Below are 18147 nucleotides of genomic sequence, written 5' to 3'. Positions count from 1 at the left end.
AATTTCTCTAATACATTTTTAATTTTGAGAAGGCAGTTTCCAATTTCCTAAGTACTGTGAGATAGAAAAACATAATTAAATTCAGTATCAATAAGCGTAAATGAAAACAATGCTGCAGATAATGTTCTACCTTTCTGAAAGTGGGAACTAATAATAAAAGAGAGTAGTCATGATAATTCAGTTATATAGATGCAAGCCACACCACTAATTAGATTGCAGTCTCATGCCATAGAGTCTGTGTGGTGATATAAAGTAACTAGTTTGATGCTTTTTCAAAGCTTTTGTTGTATGATGCTTAATAATGTCTGAAGGAATGTGTTTGGGGAGGGACTTGTCATTTAGCTCCAATACGTGATTTCTGCTTGTAATTTGTCTTCGCTTGTGGCACTCTTTTCAGTTTGAAACACAGTTTTGAAAACAGTTTTGTGCTTGCAATGGAATTTAATTTGGCCTTATGAATGTGTTTCATTGCTGGACACAATCCTTTGTAGGTGCCAATTTGAACTTAAAAAAAGAACAGAAAGCATGTGGTTCATAAATCAGATCTTCATCTGCCCTCCCGTGCTTTGGCCCCCGTTTGCCACAGCAGTTGTTTGAATACATTTACAGAGCCAGAACCCCAAGACAAACAAATTGATTTTGTTTTGCCTTTGGAAAGAAAACAGTCGAGTTCTGAAAACAGATATATTTAACAGTGAAAATAAAATGTGACCTTAAACATTTTGAAAAGGCTAAATAAAGTCATTTCTTTCAGACTGAATGGTGGTATTATGTTTTTCTATTTAGTCCTAAGCATCTCTAGCGTGCTCACAACCAGCATGTTTGAGTGCTTAAAGAAACTGAAAGACATTTTGCACGGCACCATAAATTAGCGTTCTCTTTACAATATTGCATGCGTTGTGGGTCATACACAAATGCTGCTGCCGCTGTTATTTTTCCAACGTTTATTGAACTTTAAGATGATCACAGAATCCTAGAACACCCTGAGCTGGAAGGGACCCTCAGAGATCATTGACTCCAACTCCTGACTCCACAGAGGACCACCCAAAAACCAGCCCATGTGTCTGAGGGTGGTGTCCAAACACTGTTTGAACCCTGTCAGGCTTGGTGCTGTGCCCACTGTCCTGGGGAGCCTGTCCCAGTGCCCAACCACCTCTGGGTGCAGAACCTTTCCCTAACACCAGCCTGACCCTCCCCTGTCCCAGCTCCATGCCGTTCCCTCAGGTCCTGTCGCTGTCCCCAGAGAGCAGAGCTCAGCGCCTGCCCCTCCGCTCCCCTCGTGAGGGAGCTGCAGGCCGCCATGAGGCCTCCCCTCAGCCTGCTCTGCTTGGGGCTGAACACACCAAGGGACCTGAGTCACCCAGTCTTGTCCTCTAGACCCTGCCCCATCTTTGTAGCCCTCCTTTGGACACTCTATAATAGTTTTATGTCCTTTTGATACCGTGGCACCCAAACCCACACACAGAGCTCGAGGTGAGGCCGCCCCAGTGCAGAGCAGATCAGGACAATCCCTCCCCTCGCCCAGCTGGCCATGCCGTGCCTGAGGCACCCCAGGGTGCTGTTGGCCCTCCTGGCTGCCAGGGTACAGTGCTGGCTCGTGTTCAGCTTGCTGTCAACATCTCAAATGAAGATCCCAGCTTCATTTATATAAAAATGGGGCTACGTGACCCAAACCAGTGCAGTTAGTTGAGATTTGCTAAGATGAAACACTGCTGCTTATGGAGATGGAAAAAGTCTGCGTTTGGCTCAGTGAGGTCAACCCTTAATCTGGCCCACAAATCAGATAACCCATTTTTTAAACGTAATGATCTGTTACTAGATAAATTTTCTTGTGTTTGTTTTACTGTTAGGAGGTTTCATTTATAATTTAATCATTTCTAATCTAAATAGTACGACCTACTGAAATGTCTAGGATTAACTCTAATTCGCTACCTGCTAATTCTAGCATTGGTATTCAGCTCTTATTTATTTCATTGTACAGGAGTAGTTTACACACCAGTTTCTTAGGCCAGGATCATTATAACAAATGCTTTTCCTTTTGAGAAAGCACATTCTAAATGATCATCGCGTTCAATTAGATACTGATTGTCTTGGATTGAAAAACAATTTGCTACTAAAGGAAACCAAGAATCAGTATTTTTCCCTCAAATTCTTTCACTTACATAGAAATTAATATATTTAATATAAAAAGATCAAAACTAAAGTAATATTGACTCCTTTATGATGATGCAGAGGTGAGGTCTCAACTGTATTTTGCGGCTGTATTAGTGAGAATGACTTGTCTGTTCTAGCCTGCTTGTATCATCGAGGTCATCTTAAATTGCTATTGTAAGACCCAAGACCAAAGTAGCAAAAATAGGGTAGGATACCTTCATCACCATGACAACTGCATTCTGGTTTTTGATTAACGTGAAGTAGAATTTTTCCCAAGTAGTAAACTTGGCCCACGTTTATTTACGCTTGAAATTCTTCGTCACCAGAAACTTCGAAGTAAAATATAAAACACACTTACATCAGATGATTGTCAAATAGAGTAACACGGACAAAAAACTTTTTGTCCTGAACAAGCTGAAAATATTATGCATTTTTCCGACTTTTTCCTTACTATCTGCATATTTTAAGAATGTTCATCCTGGTTTCCAAAGGCAATGTGTGTGATGTCCAGTTTCATGTGTATCACACAATGTACATTGTGTATGCTTTGGAAGTACTGCTTGCTGTAACTCTCTTGATATTGATTTTAAAAATCCATGGGAAAAGAGTTACACAGCCAAATCCTGCTGCGAGTGGCAGCCATTTCTTCTATCTAGACTCAAGAAGTTTGCAGGTGATTTGATGCAGGCTGGCATTTGCTCTTGTTCTGTAAACGTTTTTGAAAATACACCCTCGCTGGTGAATGTATTTTCATGCAAGGAAAAAAAAAAAAGAGCAAGTTGTTATGAATAAGGCTGTAATGTTGTTATTTGCTCACATCATGACCACAGATTTTAATTATTTTTTTTTATCCCTTTCCAGCTTCCAGATAATATCTTAAAACATATATTCTTTTCACGATACATCTTCATTCTAGATATACAATTTTTCCATACAGGCACCTTGTGGAAGCATCACATGGTAGTCATAGAAGAAAATGCTATAAATGTTCGTGTAATTTCTGATTTGTACAGACAGGGGCAGCAAAAAAACTCCCAGAGAGGGGACTTCCTCAAAGGCCTTTGTCTGCTTTGGCCCAAAGTGTGCTTGAGATGAGTCGTGTGTAATACAGCATGATTTTTCCTTCTTCATCCCCTCCACCTCCCTTTCTGGAAGTCACATAAATCTCTGTGATTTATCACAGAGGGTTGTTGGTTGTTTTTGTTGTTTGCTTTTGTTTTGCGTTGAAATAATCTATGCATATGACATCATCCTGTTCTGAGGCTGCGTTTGGGGGATATGAAACTGAGGGAGAAGTAGCTAATCAGCAAGCACTGGCTACAGAGACAACCTCTAAGTCATCCTCTACTTTGCACGGGCTGTGTTTGCTCTAGAAGCTCTCTTGGGAAGCTGCGTGGAATGGACTGCTGGCCCTGCCGTTGTCCTTCCTGGAAGCGCCTGGCTGCCTCGCAGCATGCTAATCTGCATCATTTGGCAGTGAAACAGGTCCATAAAACAGGGAGATAAATGTCCAAAAAGCTTTGTATAGGAATATTGCTCCGGGATGATCCTCTGGTTTGTAATTAGTATCCAATATTGAAAGGTATCTCTTTTCTTTTTGTTAGCTGTACGCCTTGAAATAATGTCAGTGATTGTTAACTCTTACAGTGGCCAGACAGAAGTGTGATTATTTGATTTGCCTTTTAAGGTTCTCATTCACTGATGGTGTTTGATTTCAATGAAGTAGGTGCTGAATGGGGTGCTGAATAGCTGGAAGAAGATGCATGGTTTGATTATTGAAGTGATTGTAAATCTCGCCAGATGCATGATTGAAGTAAAATAATGTGTTTGAATGCTATTTTAATTAAAACATTCATCTTCTTTTGGTAGCCAGAAGTGCAACTTGCAGAAGGCTTTGACGTCTTCATGCCGAAATCTCAGCTGGACTCTATATTATCAAACTACACTCGCTCAGGAAGTCTGCTCTTTAGGAAGCTGGTCTGTGCATTTTTTGATGACAAGACTTTGGCTAACTCTTTACCAAATGGCAAAAGGAAAAGAGGGCTCAATGACAACCGAAAAGGACTAGACCAAAATATTGTGGGTGCAATAAAAGGTATGTTTTTGCTTACTTTCGTATGTGTAATTAGACCACGTTTGCAGCTAAGGAGAATGTAACGGGATTAGACTTCCTGACGTGCATTAGGTCTATTAAAACATGCAGTCTTATTTTTATTCCCTTTCATTCACTTGTTAAAAATAGATTCTACAGGGACAGCTTGTGTTAAGTTTAAGCCAATGATCCCAGTTTCTGAAGTCAGGCTCTAAGGTTGGAATCTCTGTGTTCTGGTTAAGAATTCTTATTTCCTGGATATCAGCGACACAAGGAAACGTTGAAAACATAATGACGGCGAAACTGTTCGTCTTCAGTCAAAATTCTGAGGCTTCTCTACATCTGACTGTGTCTGCTCTGTAAATAGTTTAATAGTTGGTGGCTGGACTGGGGAGAGATAGGGGAAGATTTTACTGGGGCCAAGAGATGAGCTTGATGCTCATAAGAGCTGTGGTGGTTGAACTGGGAGCAAGGTTCTTAGTTGGTGTGACCTTATGCCGGGTGTTTTTGTTAGCAATCACTGCCTTCTGGGTTCCAGAAGGAAATATCTACTGTCAAACACTGTGATCACAACAAGTAAAGAGCTGGTATTACATCAGAGACTTTGGATTGGATTCCACTGTTAGGAAAACACTGTTTTGCCCAGAGAAGCTGTGGCTGCCCCGACCCTGGAGGTGTTCAAGACCAGGCTGGATGGGGCTTTGGGCAACCAGATCTAGTGGGTAGGATCCTTGCCCATGGAAGTGGGGATGGAACTAGATGATCTTTAAGGTTCCTTCCAACCCAAGATGTTCTATGACTGTATGAAATTGCATATAGAAGAAAAATACCCAGGTTACGAAAAGGCTGTGTTGCAAAATAGGGCTTATTCTAGGGCCTTTGACTTGTCCTGAGGTACAAATTGGTAATCTAGGACAAACAAGACAATAAGAAGAGCTTCTGTAATCACATTGGCAGCAAAAGAAGGCCGGGGGACCTTTTGCAGACAGTGCTGTGTGTAGCTTCAGGCCCCCTCCCCATGCAAGAAAGACCTTGACATACTAGAGTGAGTCCAGTGGCTGGCCACCAGGACTATTGTAGGACTGAAACAGGTAAGTGGTGAAGCAGATATGCAAGGTGGCAAATGAGAAGAGGCTGAGAGAACTGTTTCAGTCAGCCTGGAGAAGAGAAGGTTCAGGAGAAACCACATTGCTGTCCACAGCTACCTAGCGGGATGGAGTAGAGAAGATGGAGTCAGACTCTTCTCAGAGGCACAAGAGGCATTGGACACAGGGGAAAATTTCAACGTGATGTAAGAAGCTTTTTCAGCACAAGGGTGGTCAAACAGTGGAACGGGAGCTCAGAGAGGCTGCAGGATCTCCATCCCGTGAGGTATCCAGAATTTGACTGGACGTGGTCCAGAGCATCATGATCTACTTGGGTGTGCTTCAAGCATCAGGTTAGACATTGAGACGTCCAGGAGTCCCTTTCAACCTGTGCAATGCTGTAATAAAGTGGTTATGTCATAGTGCTAATGCATCTTGCAGAGTTTCTGGCAGGCTTTCTTACAGTTCTGCCTATAATTAGGGTTCAATTATAAACACTACCTGTTTTTCTAGAGATCAATAATCTGTGAAAATTTGCAGTTGAATTCACTCCATCTGTATCTCATTCTTCCCTAAAAGCTTTAATAAATAAGTTAAGTGGAAGAGAAAGGAGTTCAAAATTACTTAAAAGAAATAAAATAAAATAAAATACTTGGAGTGGCACTGTTGTAAGAAAAAATGTTTCTGAGTTGATGCAGTGGCACTGTTAAAATAGCAGTCGTCACCCACTGCAGAGATCAGTGTTTGTCAGCAGCTGAGCTCATGTTGCCAGCGCAAATCCTGAAGCTTGGTTTAACCTCTTCCCTTGGCCCCAGAGAGGAGGAAAGGGAGGAGGAGGAGTTTCAACAGATGAATTTTGTCTGTGGTGGTACTGCTAGGTACCGCTGTAAGAACAGTGATCTTTAGTGGCATTTACAGGATTGCCCAAACGCTAGTGCGTGATCCCTGGTAGGGGAGCCCCGTCCTAAAAGCTGTGATGGAGGAAGATGCTGAGGGCATCTGAGGATCTTTACTCAGCCTGGCTCCAATGGCACCGTTTTTCCCCTCAAAGAGCTGGGCTATCGAGCACTGTGGTTTCATTTATTCCAAGAAATGACTGAGCCAGTATGAAATCTCCATGAGAACAACACCATGTTGTTTGCATTATTTCATTAGGACATTCCTCTACCAGATATCCTTTAGTGGCGCTTTTAGTCCTTCTCCATGACACAGACACAAACGTAGGGGAAAAAAAAAGAAAAAAAAGCTACATTCATGACAGAAATGAGCAGGGAACTTAAAGGAGAGACTGTTTGCTTGAAAATTGCTCTCCTTGTCTGAAAACATTTTAACTGCCATCCTTACGGGTAATTTAACACCTCTGTAACAGGATGATTAGCCAGGAATAAATTCTCCCTTTTGACTTTGGATATTCAGTGGCACTTGTTGAATCAGTTGCAGTGCTTCTCCCGGGCAATCAATTTCCCTTGTGAGCTGCATCAATCTTTCCCTTAACGCTCAGAGGAGGGAGGGGGACAGATCAGAAGTGGTTGTTGTTTTTTTTCCTTTACGTTCCTGCCGAGAAGTCCAGCCCTGCATGAAGGTCTGCTCCTGCAGAAGTAATGAGCTGTGATCACATCTGCTGGGGAGATTTATGGCACAGTGAGGTACAGCTCAGATGGACCGGAGAGGTGAGGTCCCACGTCTGCCTCCTTCCTATTCCATTCCCACTCTTGCTCTCCGAGGCTGCTGTACCCTCTTTACTCATGCAGCCAGCAGCGAGCAATAGTCAAAAATCCACTTCCACATGTGGAGGGTGACCTGAGGACAGCCTGGTGTCCCACGTTGTCCCCAGGCCCTGGTCACAAACACAAAGTTCTCTCCCACGTTTGAAGTAGGAGTCTTAAGGCATCAGTCAGGCTCCCATTGTATCAGGGACCGTATGAATTCAGGAAGGAAAGAGCATTTCTGCCTTCGAGGAGCTTGTGAAGTGTTGCAAATCGGACACTGGCAATGTACGGGGCTGTACTGACTTATCTGGGAAACCTCCTGAGTCGGGCCAGGCTGCAGAGAAAAATATTGTTAATGCCTTCAATGCAATGGTTTTGTGAAGTTGTTAACATGAAAAGAATTGGGAGGGTGTGATTACTCTGGGTCCCTTTGTACTTAGCAGCTAGCACTGCTTCAAAAGTCTGTGTATAAGGATTCTGAAATGGACAGTTTTTGCTGCGTGCTTCTCCACCCTATTTGTGTGACATTTCTTCCCAAGGATTACAGATTCCTTCAGCTGGGACCAGTTTTCTTTCTTTCTTTGCTGGTCATTAGTGGACAGTTGGCTCTGAGGACTAAGCCCAGGACTACAACAGCAATACTAACAGCCATGGCGTTTTTTCTATTTTTGCTCTCGTTGCCTTTGCACACACCTCGATTGTGTGATGAAAATCAATTGCATCAGTTTCGCTACATTTATAATTTCCTAAATTGTTTGGTTTGTTGTAAATATGGCACAGAATTTCCTTTTGTATATGGAATGAAGGACTATGTTGTTCATACATGTACTATTTTTACAAAAATATAAAACTAGGCCTATATGATATTTATTTTTCTCAATCAAATCTGTTTTTTTAGTAGCTTTATAAAAGTTCTGTTTCATCCAGCTTGGCAGTATGAGAACTGTCGAGATTTCTGCGGTGCTAGGACCTGTGTCATTCAACAGCTTGCTTGCTGACTTAGAAACAAGTCTGAGAGGGCACCAAATGACCAGAAGTTCAGTTCTCTACTTATACCCAATGGAAGGCAGCATTTAGAAATGCCTGCCACATCTGGAGACTCGTTTCAAAGTACTTATTTAGTGAAACATTGAGTTTGACCCTGTCCTTGCAATCCTAGACTTGACCATTGAAATGCTCTTAGTTAAGCTGATGATTTGATGCAGTTTGTTTGTAATCTTCAGCCTCCTTTCCCCAGTTGTGGTGGCACGTTTGAAAAACCTGGTGTCTTTTTATTTCAGTCTTCACAGAAAAATACTGCACGGCGAACCACGTGGATAAACTTCCTGGTCCCAGGGACTGGGTCCAGATTCTTCAGGATCAAATTAAACTGGCAAGAAGACGATTAAAAAGAGGCTCAGGTATGTATAAAAATATAAAGAAAAACCATGTGAGTGTAAAATTAAAACCTGAGAGCCTTTTCTTGGTGACTGTAACTGTTGTACACGGTCACTCTATAAAAATTTGACCTCTCAGCTTTTAGCAGGTTTCTAGTACAGGGTGACACATTTAGGAGCACTCTTTGCAGCTTTTTAAAAATCTTTTTCAATGTCGTCTCCAACCTCTTTCCATTAGCAACCAAAAACTTCTTAGAATCGTATCCTGAAGTGGAAGGGAGCCACGAGGATCACTGAGTCCAACTCCTGATCCCACACAGGGCAACCTAAGAGTTAACCCATGTATCTATGAGCATTCTTCCCAGCGTTTTATAGGATTTGAGTCATAAACTAGCTGATCCAGCCAGGGCTGTGGGTAGAAGTTGTTAAATTCCCTGTTATTTGGCCTTCCAAGCCACTTACCGTACTGTTAGGACATAACCCAAGTTACCTTTCCCTCCAAACTCTGTGTCTCTGGAAGGAGAGAGGAGTTTTCTCACACTCCTTGCGAAAGAACCAGCATCACTGTACCAAAAAAAACCCCATCCCACGCTGGTTGTGCCTGTGAGGACCTACCAAAGCATAGGAGTGAGCGTGCCAGCAGTGAGTAACAGGTAATTTAGGCAGGGATTTGCAGCAAAGCTGCTCAGCTTTGCAGAGGAACGTGCAGGACAGCCTGGGACCGGCCTGACACAGCTCCCCGTGCAGGGAAGGCACAGTTTGAAGCATCCACCCTGAGAGCCTCCAGGTCATCACCGTGCCCATGAGCTCTCCGTTGCAGTGATGTGCAGTCCCAAAATCCCCTGTGGAGTTCACAGGAATCCAAAAGCAATATCGCTGATTGAGAGCTGTTTAATTACTTTACAAACATGAACTAGTCTCCTTCCCATCTTCAGGCCTCCTGTCCTACAAGGGGCTTTCTTCATGCTTCCTACTTTTCCCTTCTGGTGTCTCTTAAGGCTCTCCTGTGGTCATATGTCCTGCCCATCTCTCCCTTGGAGCATCTGACTTCACTGTCTGAGGTGCATCACCTGTGCCAATGTCCTTAAACATGTTCCTTCACCGTTATCATGTGTTCCTGCCTGCCTTTTCCCCTCTTCCCTTCTCCCCCTCACCACAATTAAGTGCCTGTTAGCATCCATGGGTTGAGAAATGGGAAATTCAATGGCTCAGCAGGGGATGCAGTGGTCCCACTAGTTATGGGGAGGTGAGATAGACTGCAGGAAAAGGCAAAGACATTTCTCTCTGGCTCCGTGTGTCAGAGAACCAGCATTTTCTGCCCAAACACACGCTGGCATCGGAATTCTTTATCCACAGCTCTGTTAATGCCAGGAGGGAAAAGCATAAAACTAAAGAAAATGAGGAGCACCCAGAGACAGAAGCACCACAGGGCAGTGGGGGGAATACAAATAATTCAGTAGCACGAGCTTCCCTGAGCAGAGCAGCACACCACTAGCCTTAAAAAGGGCTTCTTGTGCACATTGGGGTGGGAGGAGAGAGGGACACAAGGTAATCTCCTTAAAGGCAGTGTCAGCTCACTGAGGGTGTACAACAGGACTGATTTCTGCCCCTTCCAAAGGCTGCCTGGGCAGAAGGGTGGAAGTGCAATGTCAGGCTCTGGGAAGGTGAATTGCACAGCGTGGGATGTGGGGAAAGGAGGGTCTTTGGGTTGTCTGCAGAAGATCCCTCAGGGAAGAGGATTGACCTAATTTTGTTTAGATTTTTGTTTTCCTTTGTCCGTTTTTATTTGCTGTTCTTGGTGCCTCTGCAGGGTACTAATTAAAATGACGATGCCCTTCTGCTTTTGCCTTTTAAACAGGGCCACTTCCATCTCTGGTCCTTTCTTGGGATGGCAGAATCGAAGCAGAGGATATTCTTTGTACGTGAGCAAGACTGTGAAGAAAAATAAGCCAGGCTGAGTATAGTGAGGGTGAATAAGATAATAAGGGTCCATCTCTGTCTGTTTTGTTTCCTACAATGCCCATTAAGAGATCCCTAAGGAAGTCCACAGGGCCAAGGGAAAGACGGGGTGATTGCTAGCACAGTCTCACAGCCCTCAGAAGTCTTAGCCTGATTTAGACCTGGCAGCGTGGGAACAATGCAAATGTGAACTATTCATTGTGAAACCTTTCTAAAATTGTCGGCGCTGTGGGTAACTCGCCGAGACCAAAATGGGAGAGGAGGGCAGTTACGGAGGGAGGTTTGAGCTGCTTAGGGGAAAGATGTTCCCAGCCTTCATCTTGCAAAACGCTGTTTTTAGGAACCCAAAACCCCCCAAGCAGGTGTCCTCACTTCCCTACTCCCCAGTCACCCTCTCTTAGCTTTGTCTACACTTGCTCCCCGAAACATGCCATGTGGGCTTGGGCTGAGGTGCCCGAAGAATAAATTGGAGCCAGCATTACGCTAGATTGATCTGAGACTTTCTAAGCAGCCGTGTCTCCCTGCTGGCTGCTCATGCTGCTTTATCTAAATCAGTTTCGAGTTTGTTTCGATGCACAGGCTTTATCTGGGAAAAGCTTAAGGTGGTCTATTTATTTCACAGAAACCACAAAACAACTTTTTAGTCACCACTGAGTTGTGCTAAATTTGAACAGCAGAAGTATTTAAGAGACAAGGGGCAGGCTTTCCATTCTGTTTGCCTTCCCCTGAGCCATTTAGTCTATCCTCTGATTAGTTTCTCACTTCAAACCAGGCAATAAGGCACTGCATTCATGAGCAGCCCTGTCTGCTTCATCCTGTAAAACATTATTTCAGTCTGATAACATAAATCCTGCTCTAGCTTTCGGTGATATTAATAATTTGAAAGAATTCTAGCAAATGAGTGGGATAGGTCTGCTTTTTGTACCTCTCTCTGTCGGGTGTATTCTCTCGAGGATTTCCAAATTAATTGAAATCATGATCACTGGATGATAGATGCTGTCCAGCTTCATCCTTATTTATCATGTTTGGCTCATCTCCTAGAATTAGGGATGGAAAAGCTCCCTACTTGGAAAGCTAATAATAAAAAAAAATCCACTTTAAAATTCTGCTTTCTAGAAAATAGTTCCCCTGTGTGGATTTTGAAAGGTTGTTATCCTAAGCCAAATAAAAATTCATTTAAGTTCGGAATCAGTGACAATATTTTCCATAGCTAGAAATATTCTTATTTATTTATTTATTTATTTTTTGCTTTGGCTTTCTCTTAGTTCTTTGAGATTATTGCCTGAGATCTGAGACTCGGGTAGGGTTTTTTTTTTTTTTATTTGTTAGATCTGAGAATAAAGCTGTCACTTCCATTAAATTTTTATTGGCCTTGTTCAGTCTTCTCAAAATTTCACAAGTCGGCTGTCACAAAGGGGAGAAGAGACTGCGAGGTTAACGTTACAAACAGATGTTATAATTAAAATTAAATAGTATGATAATATCCCTCAGCCTTGAATATCGGTCCCGTTTCATGGCAGCAGCACAGCGTCCTGGGGCACAGCTTCGGAGTGCCAGATCTGCCTTCTCCCAGCAGAGAAGCTTCTCAGCTTCTGGCACGGGATGCAAAGTGGCCCTGGAAGGGAAGGAAGTCAAAGGAAAAAAAAAAAAAAAGATGTGTAGGTTTCCTCTTGTAAAGCAGTGTGAATTACTGTGCAAATCAGCTCGTAATTTACTCGGGGCATTCCCCACCGCGTGGTCTTTCCACCCTACAGAGAGGATGTGGGTTGGGGGCTGGTGGCCTTGCCAGTGGCGTTACAGAGCCAGGGAGCATTAGCATAAAGATCTAAGAAGGGCAAAATCAGAAGGAGCTGACTTGCTGCTCATGTCACCTCTGCGCTAGACGTAGTATGGAAGCCTTTTGATTCCTAAACTCTTCATCCCTTAATAAGCAGCGGGTCAGGGGCCACGCAGCTCTTGCAGTAAGTTCTTCCTCCCTTTTTATGTTTTGAAGAGAGTACATAAGCCATTATGCTGTAGCATCTGCCCGTTGCATAGGCAGGGAAGTTGCTGCTGTGTGACTAACGCTCCCGGAGTACCGAGGGTAAGAGCTGCTCATGCAAAGTGATTGCTTTGTGCATAACCTGGAAGCTTTTGATTGCCATACACAACAAAGGACAACATAGCAGTGCTGGAAAACACGCTGAAACTTTTCAGGCAGGATTAATTTAAATTACAATCCCATGACGTTTCATCCTTGAAGTGTTGTTTAAAATTAATATTATGTTGTTGTAATGTAAAACAGTGGGAAAGAAGGAAGGAACAAATGCTTACAGGCTTTTTGGAAATTTGCCTTTTCTCCCACATCCTTGTGCTTCCATTCCACTGCTTCCATTGCCTTGTGTAAGGTTTTGGGAGGGGTTAGAGGGGCTTGGTTGTTTTTTGGGTTTTGCTTTCTATTTCTCTTCATCTTTCTGATTTCCCTGGTTTGTGTTTTTGATACAGTATCTATGTATGTTAGAGGTTGTGTTGATTTCTCTTTTGCTTAGCAATAAACACAAGACCAGGAAGGATGTAGGATGTAAGCCCAAGATGTGACACACTGCTTTTGTGGCTAGTATCTGAGATAAAGATAGCAATATTAAAATGAGCTACTCTTGCAATAACCTTGCCAGCCCTGAGCATACCTGTACTTCTGGCCAAGAAGCAAACCAGCAGGTGTGCACTTAACAAACACGGACACCAGAAGCTAAACAGTTTTTTAGGAAAAAATATAGACCTCTAAGGAAATGATTAGTAGGATTGTTCTGCAGTAGCTGTTGAGCTCTACCTAAGCAAAGGACAGAAAAGAGTGTTAGAATTCCCACAGCAGACTCTATTCCTGCTTGCCTTGTCTTGCAGGCTGGCTCAGGACATGTGAAGTTTGGCTGGCAGGCCCTGGGTGTGGTTGTTGAAGGCAAACTTTTCCTGCTTGGAATGCAATGGGAGAAGATGTTGCTTTACATCCATGTTAGGAGGTCAGAGTGTTTATCACGCAGTTGGGAGCAGGAGCTTTGCTGGTCGTACTGAAGCTGTGGCTACGCATCCAGTGTCATAAAACAAACTGGGACAGCCACTGAGAAGTGCATGTCTTGTTCCCACTCCCTTCCTGGCACTGGCAAAAGCATTCATGTGGCCACATTGTCACAAGTTTTTAACTTGATCTGACTGCTGTGGCCATATGAACGTTTGTGCTGGCATGAGGAACGGGGCTGGAACAACCAGCGGTGAGCTGGACCTCATCTATCAGCACCATATCGTTCTTGTGCCAGATTAAAATGGCCAGGTTATCTGTTATCAACAAAGCTGCTTCTGCAAATTTGGAAACTCAAGTCCTTATCTTCAGAAAGCCCAGCACTTCCCAGCCTCCGTTTGTTTCTGTGCGACTCCTTCCTCTGAGTTCAACTTCAGCCAGGTGTGAGGAGGGCAATAAGGCAGAGAGAAAACCACGTTTCTAGGGCTACTTCAGGAGTCACTGCTGAGACTTCCAGAAAACCTCTCGCTGGAGTGGACAGCGTAGCTGGTGGCATGGGATTTCAGGCTATTGCCAGCACTCATGTCATGTCTTGCTTCCCCCATTTTCATAGCTCAGGTCCCTTCAGCCCATGGGGCTGTTTATGGTCTCATCTCTTGCATGCCATGCTGCAGAACCACTTGGTGCAGGTAGTTCCTCGTACCATAGCTACAAGTTGGCCTCAGACCATGAGTTCTTGCCCAGAAGTGCATATCCTATTGTTTTTTTCCTAGCCACTCATTTCATCACAGTGTCTCCTCCCTCCAGTCCTTCCATCGCTGTTAGTCCAGTCCTGGTGCAAACCAACGCAGAGGCAGAGAATCGTGTAACTTCTTCCCATTGATCGAGCTCCATACTCTTTCCAAAATTAATATTTTTTTGCAATAAGCTGTAGCAAGCACTTAATTTCTTTCTGCTCAGTGTGCTGCCCTCTCACAGGAAGCAGAAGAAGGTATCGGTTCAAGGCACAATCAGAGTAACTTGCAGGTCTGTGTCTTGTACTTGTTAGAGCTCTCAATTTAAACCATCCATGGGAGGAAAGCTGTTTAATATTAGGGGTTTTTGTTTGTTTCTGTTTCCTTATTATTCTGTATTCTGTTTTCCAGCAGCAAAGCTAGTGGAGGGACAAGAAAAGAGTTATGGGGAGCGAGTGAGGGAATTGGGGTTGTTTGATCCGGAGAAGAGGAGGCTGAGGGGAGACCTCATCGCTCCCTACAGCTGCCTGAAAGGAGGCTGCAGCGAGGAGGTGTTGGTCCCTTTTCTCAGGTGACAAATGATAGGACACAAGGAAACGGTCTCAAGTTGGCCCAGGGGAACTTTACGTTGGATTTTAGGAAGAATTTCTTCATAGAAGGGGTTGGAATGGGCTGCCCAGGGAGGTGGTGGAGTCCCCGTCCCTGGAGGTGTTTAAGAGAAGTGTGGACGTGGTGCTTAGGGGCATGGTTTAGTGGTGGGACTCGGAAGGTCAGGTTGATGGTTGAACTAGATGATGCTAAAGGTCTTTTCCTACCTAGCTGATGCTGTGATTCTTCAGTTCAACTAGTTTTATAGCAGTGAGTGGAAAGTGTAGAGCTAAAACTCTGACTTCCACACAAGTAGGAAAGAGAGCAACCTCCTGGGATGGAGAGCTGGAGGTAGCTGGAGGAAGGGAAGTTTAACGTAGCTCAGCAGCTGGATTAGTTCATCTTACAATGTCCTCATAAAGGGAACAACTCAACATCCTTGGGTACAGCTATAATAAAGGTGGCCAGGACAGTAAGCTTTGCGTCAAGAGAGACCTGCACTAAGTTGTTCAAGGTACCTAGAGCCTTGGTTAAATTTGTTGCCTATGGAAAACGTGCACGGAACGGAGGTGGTTGGATGTACATCCACCACACTGCACCTGTACAGTGTAAGGGACTTCACCTTCATGACCACATCAAGCCTGCTTAAGGGCTCTTGAAGATCTCATTGTGTTTGAAAGGCCTTAAATATCGTGCTGAATTGTCAAAAGACAAAGGTAATGGGATTTTGAATGGGGATTGTGTGGGTTAGGCACCTAATTCCTATTAAATGCCTGTAATTTACTCGGGGTTCAAACGCACACTGCCGGGTACTACAGCCCGACAAGTCGCTGCACATCCCCGGAGCCACACGAACCATCTTTATGCATTCCCTTGGCCCGTGGCAAACAGCAGAGGAACAAATTAGGCTTTTAGCCTTCCTTTACCGTGGGCTAGATTAAGGCAAATGATCTCGCACATGCCGTGAGTTAAAAGCGTGTGTGTGTACGCTGTAAATGCCTGTGTGTCCGCACGGTTACCTGCTGTTGTAGTTCTGCTACGTGCCCACCTGTACCTTTGAAGACTTCCTGCCCTAGCAAATCTCTCCCTCCCCAAACGAGCTTGCCTGTGGTCACGGAAAGTTTGGATGCAGAAATGGGAGTGTTCCTACTTTCCCGTTGGGTGTCTGATGGTGGCAGCTGCAGGAGGATGGAGTGCAAGCCTTAGATGGCTTAACAAACAGGATTTCTCCTATGCGATCTTATAAAATGATTGCAGCTCCCCTTATCGACCTCTTCTGTCTTGAAACCTTACAAGGAGCAAGCGTTACCGCAGCCCGTTGCTGGCACAACTGCTTATTAATACCAAAGCCTCTCCTAAGTTTGCATTTTTATTATATGACCTTTTCCTCCAAGCAGTGAGTTTTTAACCGAGCGATAGCAAATTGCAGCTGAGGAAAGTAGATAGAAAATGCAAAATCGCTCTAGAGTATGTAGCTCTTTAATCACATTCCTGCATTCAGTAAAAGTAATGACATTTCTTGTTTATATTTGTAATCAGCAGAGGCAACTGACTGTGATGAGAAGCCGGACATTTCTTTACTACAGACAGGTAAAATGCATTAAAATTTTTATCAGCTTCCAATGTTTGTGTTTGTTTATTGTGCATAAGCAGTTTGCAGTAATCCTGCCGTGCCATCTACATTCGGGTAATTGCACACGGGACCCAGCCGTCTACGTTTTGAACGCCCCGTATTAAAAAAACAAATGCACCAGAATCTTAAAATTTCCTCCTCTATTTCATATTCATAAAACCTCAAGGTTCGTGGCAGCAACCAAGCTAATAAGGCCAGTAAGTCACCCTTCTTATCCCAAACAGGATCTTGTGCTCATCCCTTGTATTTCTGGGAGTTTTGGGGGTTCTGAACAGTGTTACTGGTAGGGACAGACTCAGTGATTCCTATTGTACTGTCTGTTCAGTTGGGCAAGGCAGTAGCAATAAGATCTTGGGTTTACAGAAGGATTGCATGCAATATGCATATGTTATGATAGCTAAGTGTTGTTTTACTTTCTCTGGGAGTGCAGGCACCTTGCCTCAAAGCCTGGCAATTGTTAAATAGCAATGTAGCTGTGCAGTGAGGGGGGCCAGGAAATACATTTTTTGTCTGCTGTTGTGCATCATGTTAAAATCGAGAGAGGCTGAGAGCAAATTCTGAAACACCCTCTCGTTAAGAGTTCATTTAATAACTGCCCTGGTGTTCAGAACAGAGTTCCCATCCTCCCAAAACTGCGTGGAGCCAGAGTGTGGGGAGACAGCTGTAATTTCCCCTGTAATTTCACAAGGATGCAGCCTAACACCACCGAAACCAAAGGAAAAGGAGGGATGAGCCGCCACCGCTGCGTGCTGGGGGCCAGAGCAGCAGCCGCCAGCCGCCCAGTTGAAATCCTGCTGTCAGAGCACGTGCAGTTACCAAGGAATAGGAGCAGTGATGCAGCGGCGAGGACAAGCAGCTACAGTCTGGTTCTGGCAGGGACCCAGCGGGGGCTGGGAGCACACGCTCGCCGGGAGCTGCCGTGCTGCTTTCTTGGCCAGTTGGTGAATATTTCAGGGCCCTGTTGTGATAACGGGCGCAGGAAGCTCTGCTTTGAGAGGTCTCTTCCAAGGGACATCCTGTTTGCTTCCTTTATCAGCGCGGGAAGCAATTCCATCAAAAGAGGGCTCTAATAAAGCTCACTAATGCTGTGCAACATTATCTTTGCATTGCTGGAGTAATCGTATGACGGCACAGAGTCACTGGATTTTCCGCAGCTGCTTCTCGCCCCTCGTGCTAGCGATGGAAACGAGCGAGATGGTCATGGCAGAGAACCCAACTCCCCGGCCACCCTGCAAACAAATCACCACCAGCGCGGTCTGATCACATCCTCACATGCACACGCTTCTCCAGCTGAAATGTTTTTTTGCATTTCTCCGTATTACGCGGGGAAGGACGCCTGGATAAACCACGGTGCGATGTGCATCGGTGGGGGAGGCGATGCTGGCGGGCCGCACGCCAAGCCTTTGACTCACACCCATTATTATGTGCGCGTGCGAGTGCCTCTTCGTAGGACGTATCAATGCAACATCGCACTGCTCTTGGAAGCGAGTGATTTAAAGTGATATACAGACAGCCTAATGACAGTAATTACGATGGAGAGCCAAAATACAGATGCTTGCTATCGAGGAGTGCCGCAAAAGAGGTGGGACGGAACTTCGATGGAGGTCTTTCCCTGCCTTAGCACAGCTGCTTTGATAGGGGGTGTTGCTGACAGGGAGCTTTAGCGGGCCGTATTCGGCTGTCTTCTCTCTGTTTAGCTTGAAATTTCAGCGGGGAAGAGCCTCGCTGATGGTGTTTGTGCAGTGCCTGGTGTGGGGGGCCTCCCTTGCTCATAGGAGACAGATCAGGAGCGATCAGTGGTTGGCGTGGGGTGGCAATGGGGTGA

The 18147-nt window shown here is 44.5% G+C and overlaps 1 protein-coding gene across 5 annotated transcripts in view; it reads left to right on the top strand.

The window, feature by feature from the left end:
• Positions 1–18147, top strand: part of BEND7 (BEN domain containing 7) — a 46435-nt gene that overhangs the window by 23970 nt on the left and 4318 nt on the right. For 3 of the 5 annotated variants that reach the window (XM_038185333.2, XM_013098771.4, XM_072024136.1), the window contains 4 exons: positions 4024–4249; positions 8321–8440; positions 10275–10334; positions 16229–16279. In XM_038185333.2, coding sequence (XP_038041261.1) covers positions 4024–4249; positions 8321–8440; positions 10275–10334; positions 16229–16279 — 457 coding nt within the window. Of the gene's footprint in view, positions 1–4023; positions 4250–8320; positions 8441–10274; positions 10386–16228; positions 16280–18147 lie in introns of all 5 variants that reach the window. The other 2 variants (XR_003498054.3, XM_013098772.4) reach the window with 2 other exon arrangements.

Source organism: Anas platyrhynchos, chromosome 1 (genome assembly GCF_047663525.1).
Source record: "Anas platyrhynchos isolate ZD024472 breed Pekin duck chromosome 1, IASCAAS_PekinDuck_T2T, whole genome shotgun sequence".
Classification (NCBI taxonomy): Eukaryota; Metazoa; Chordata; class Aves; order Anseriformes; family Anatidae; genus Anas; species Anas platyrhynchos.
This window is presented reverse-complemented; position numbering and strand designations above follow the sequence as displayed.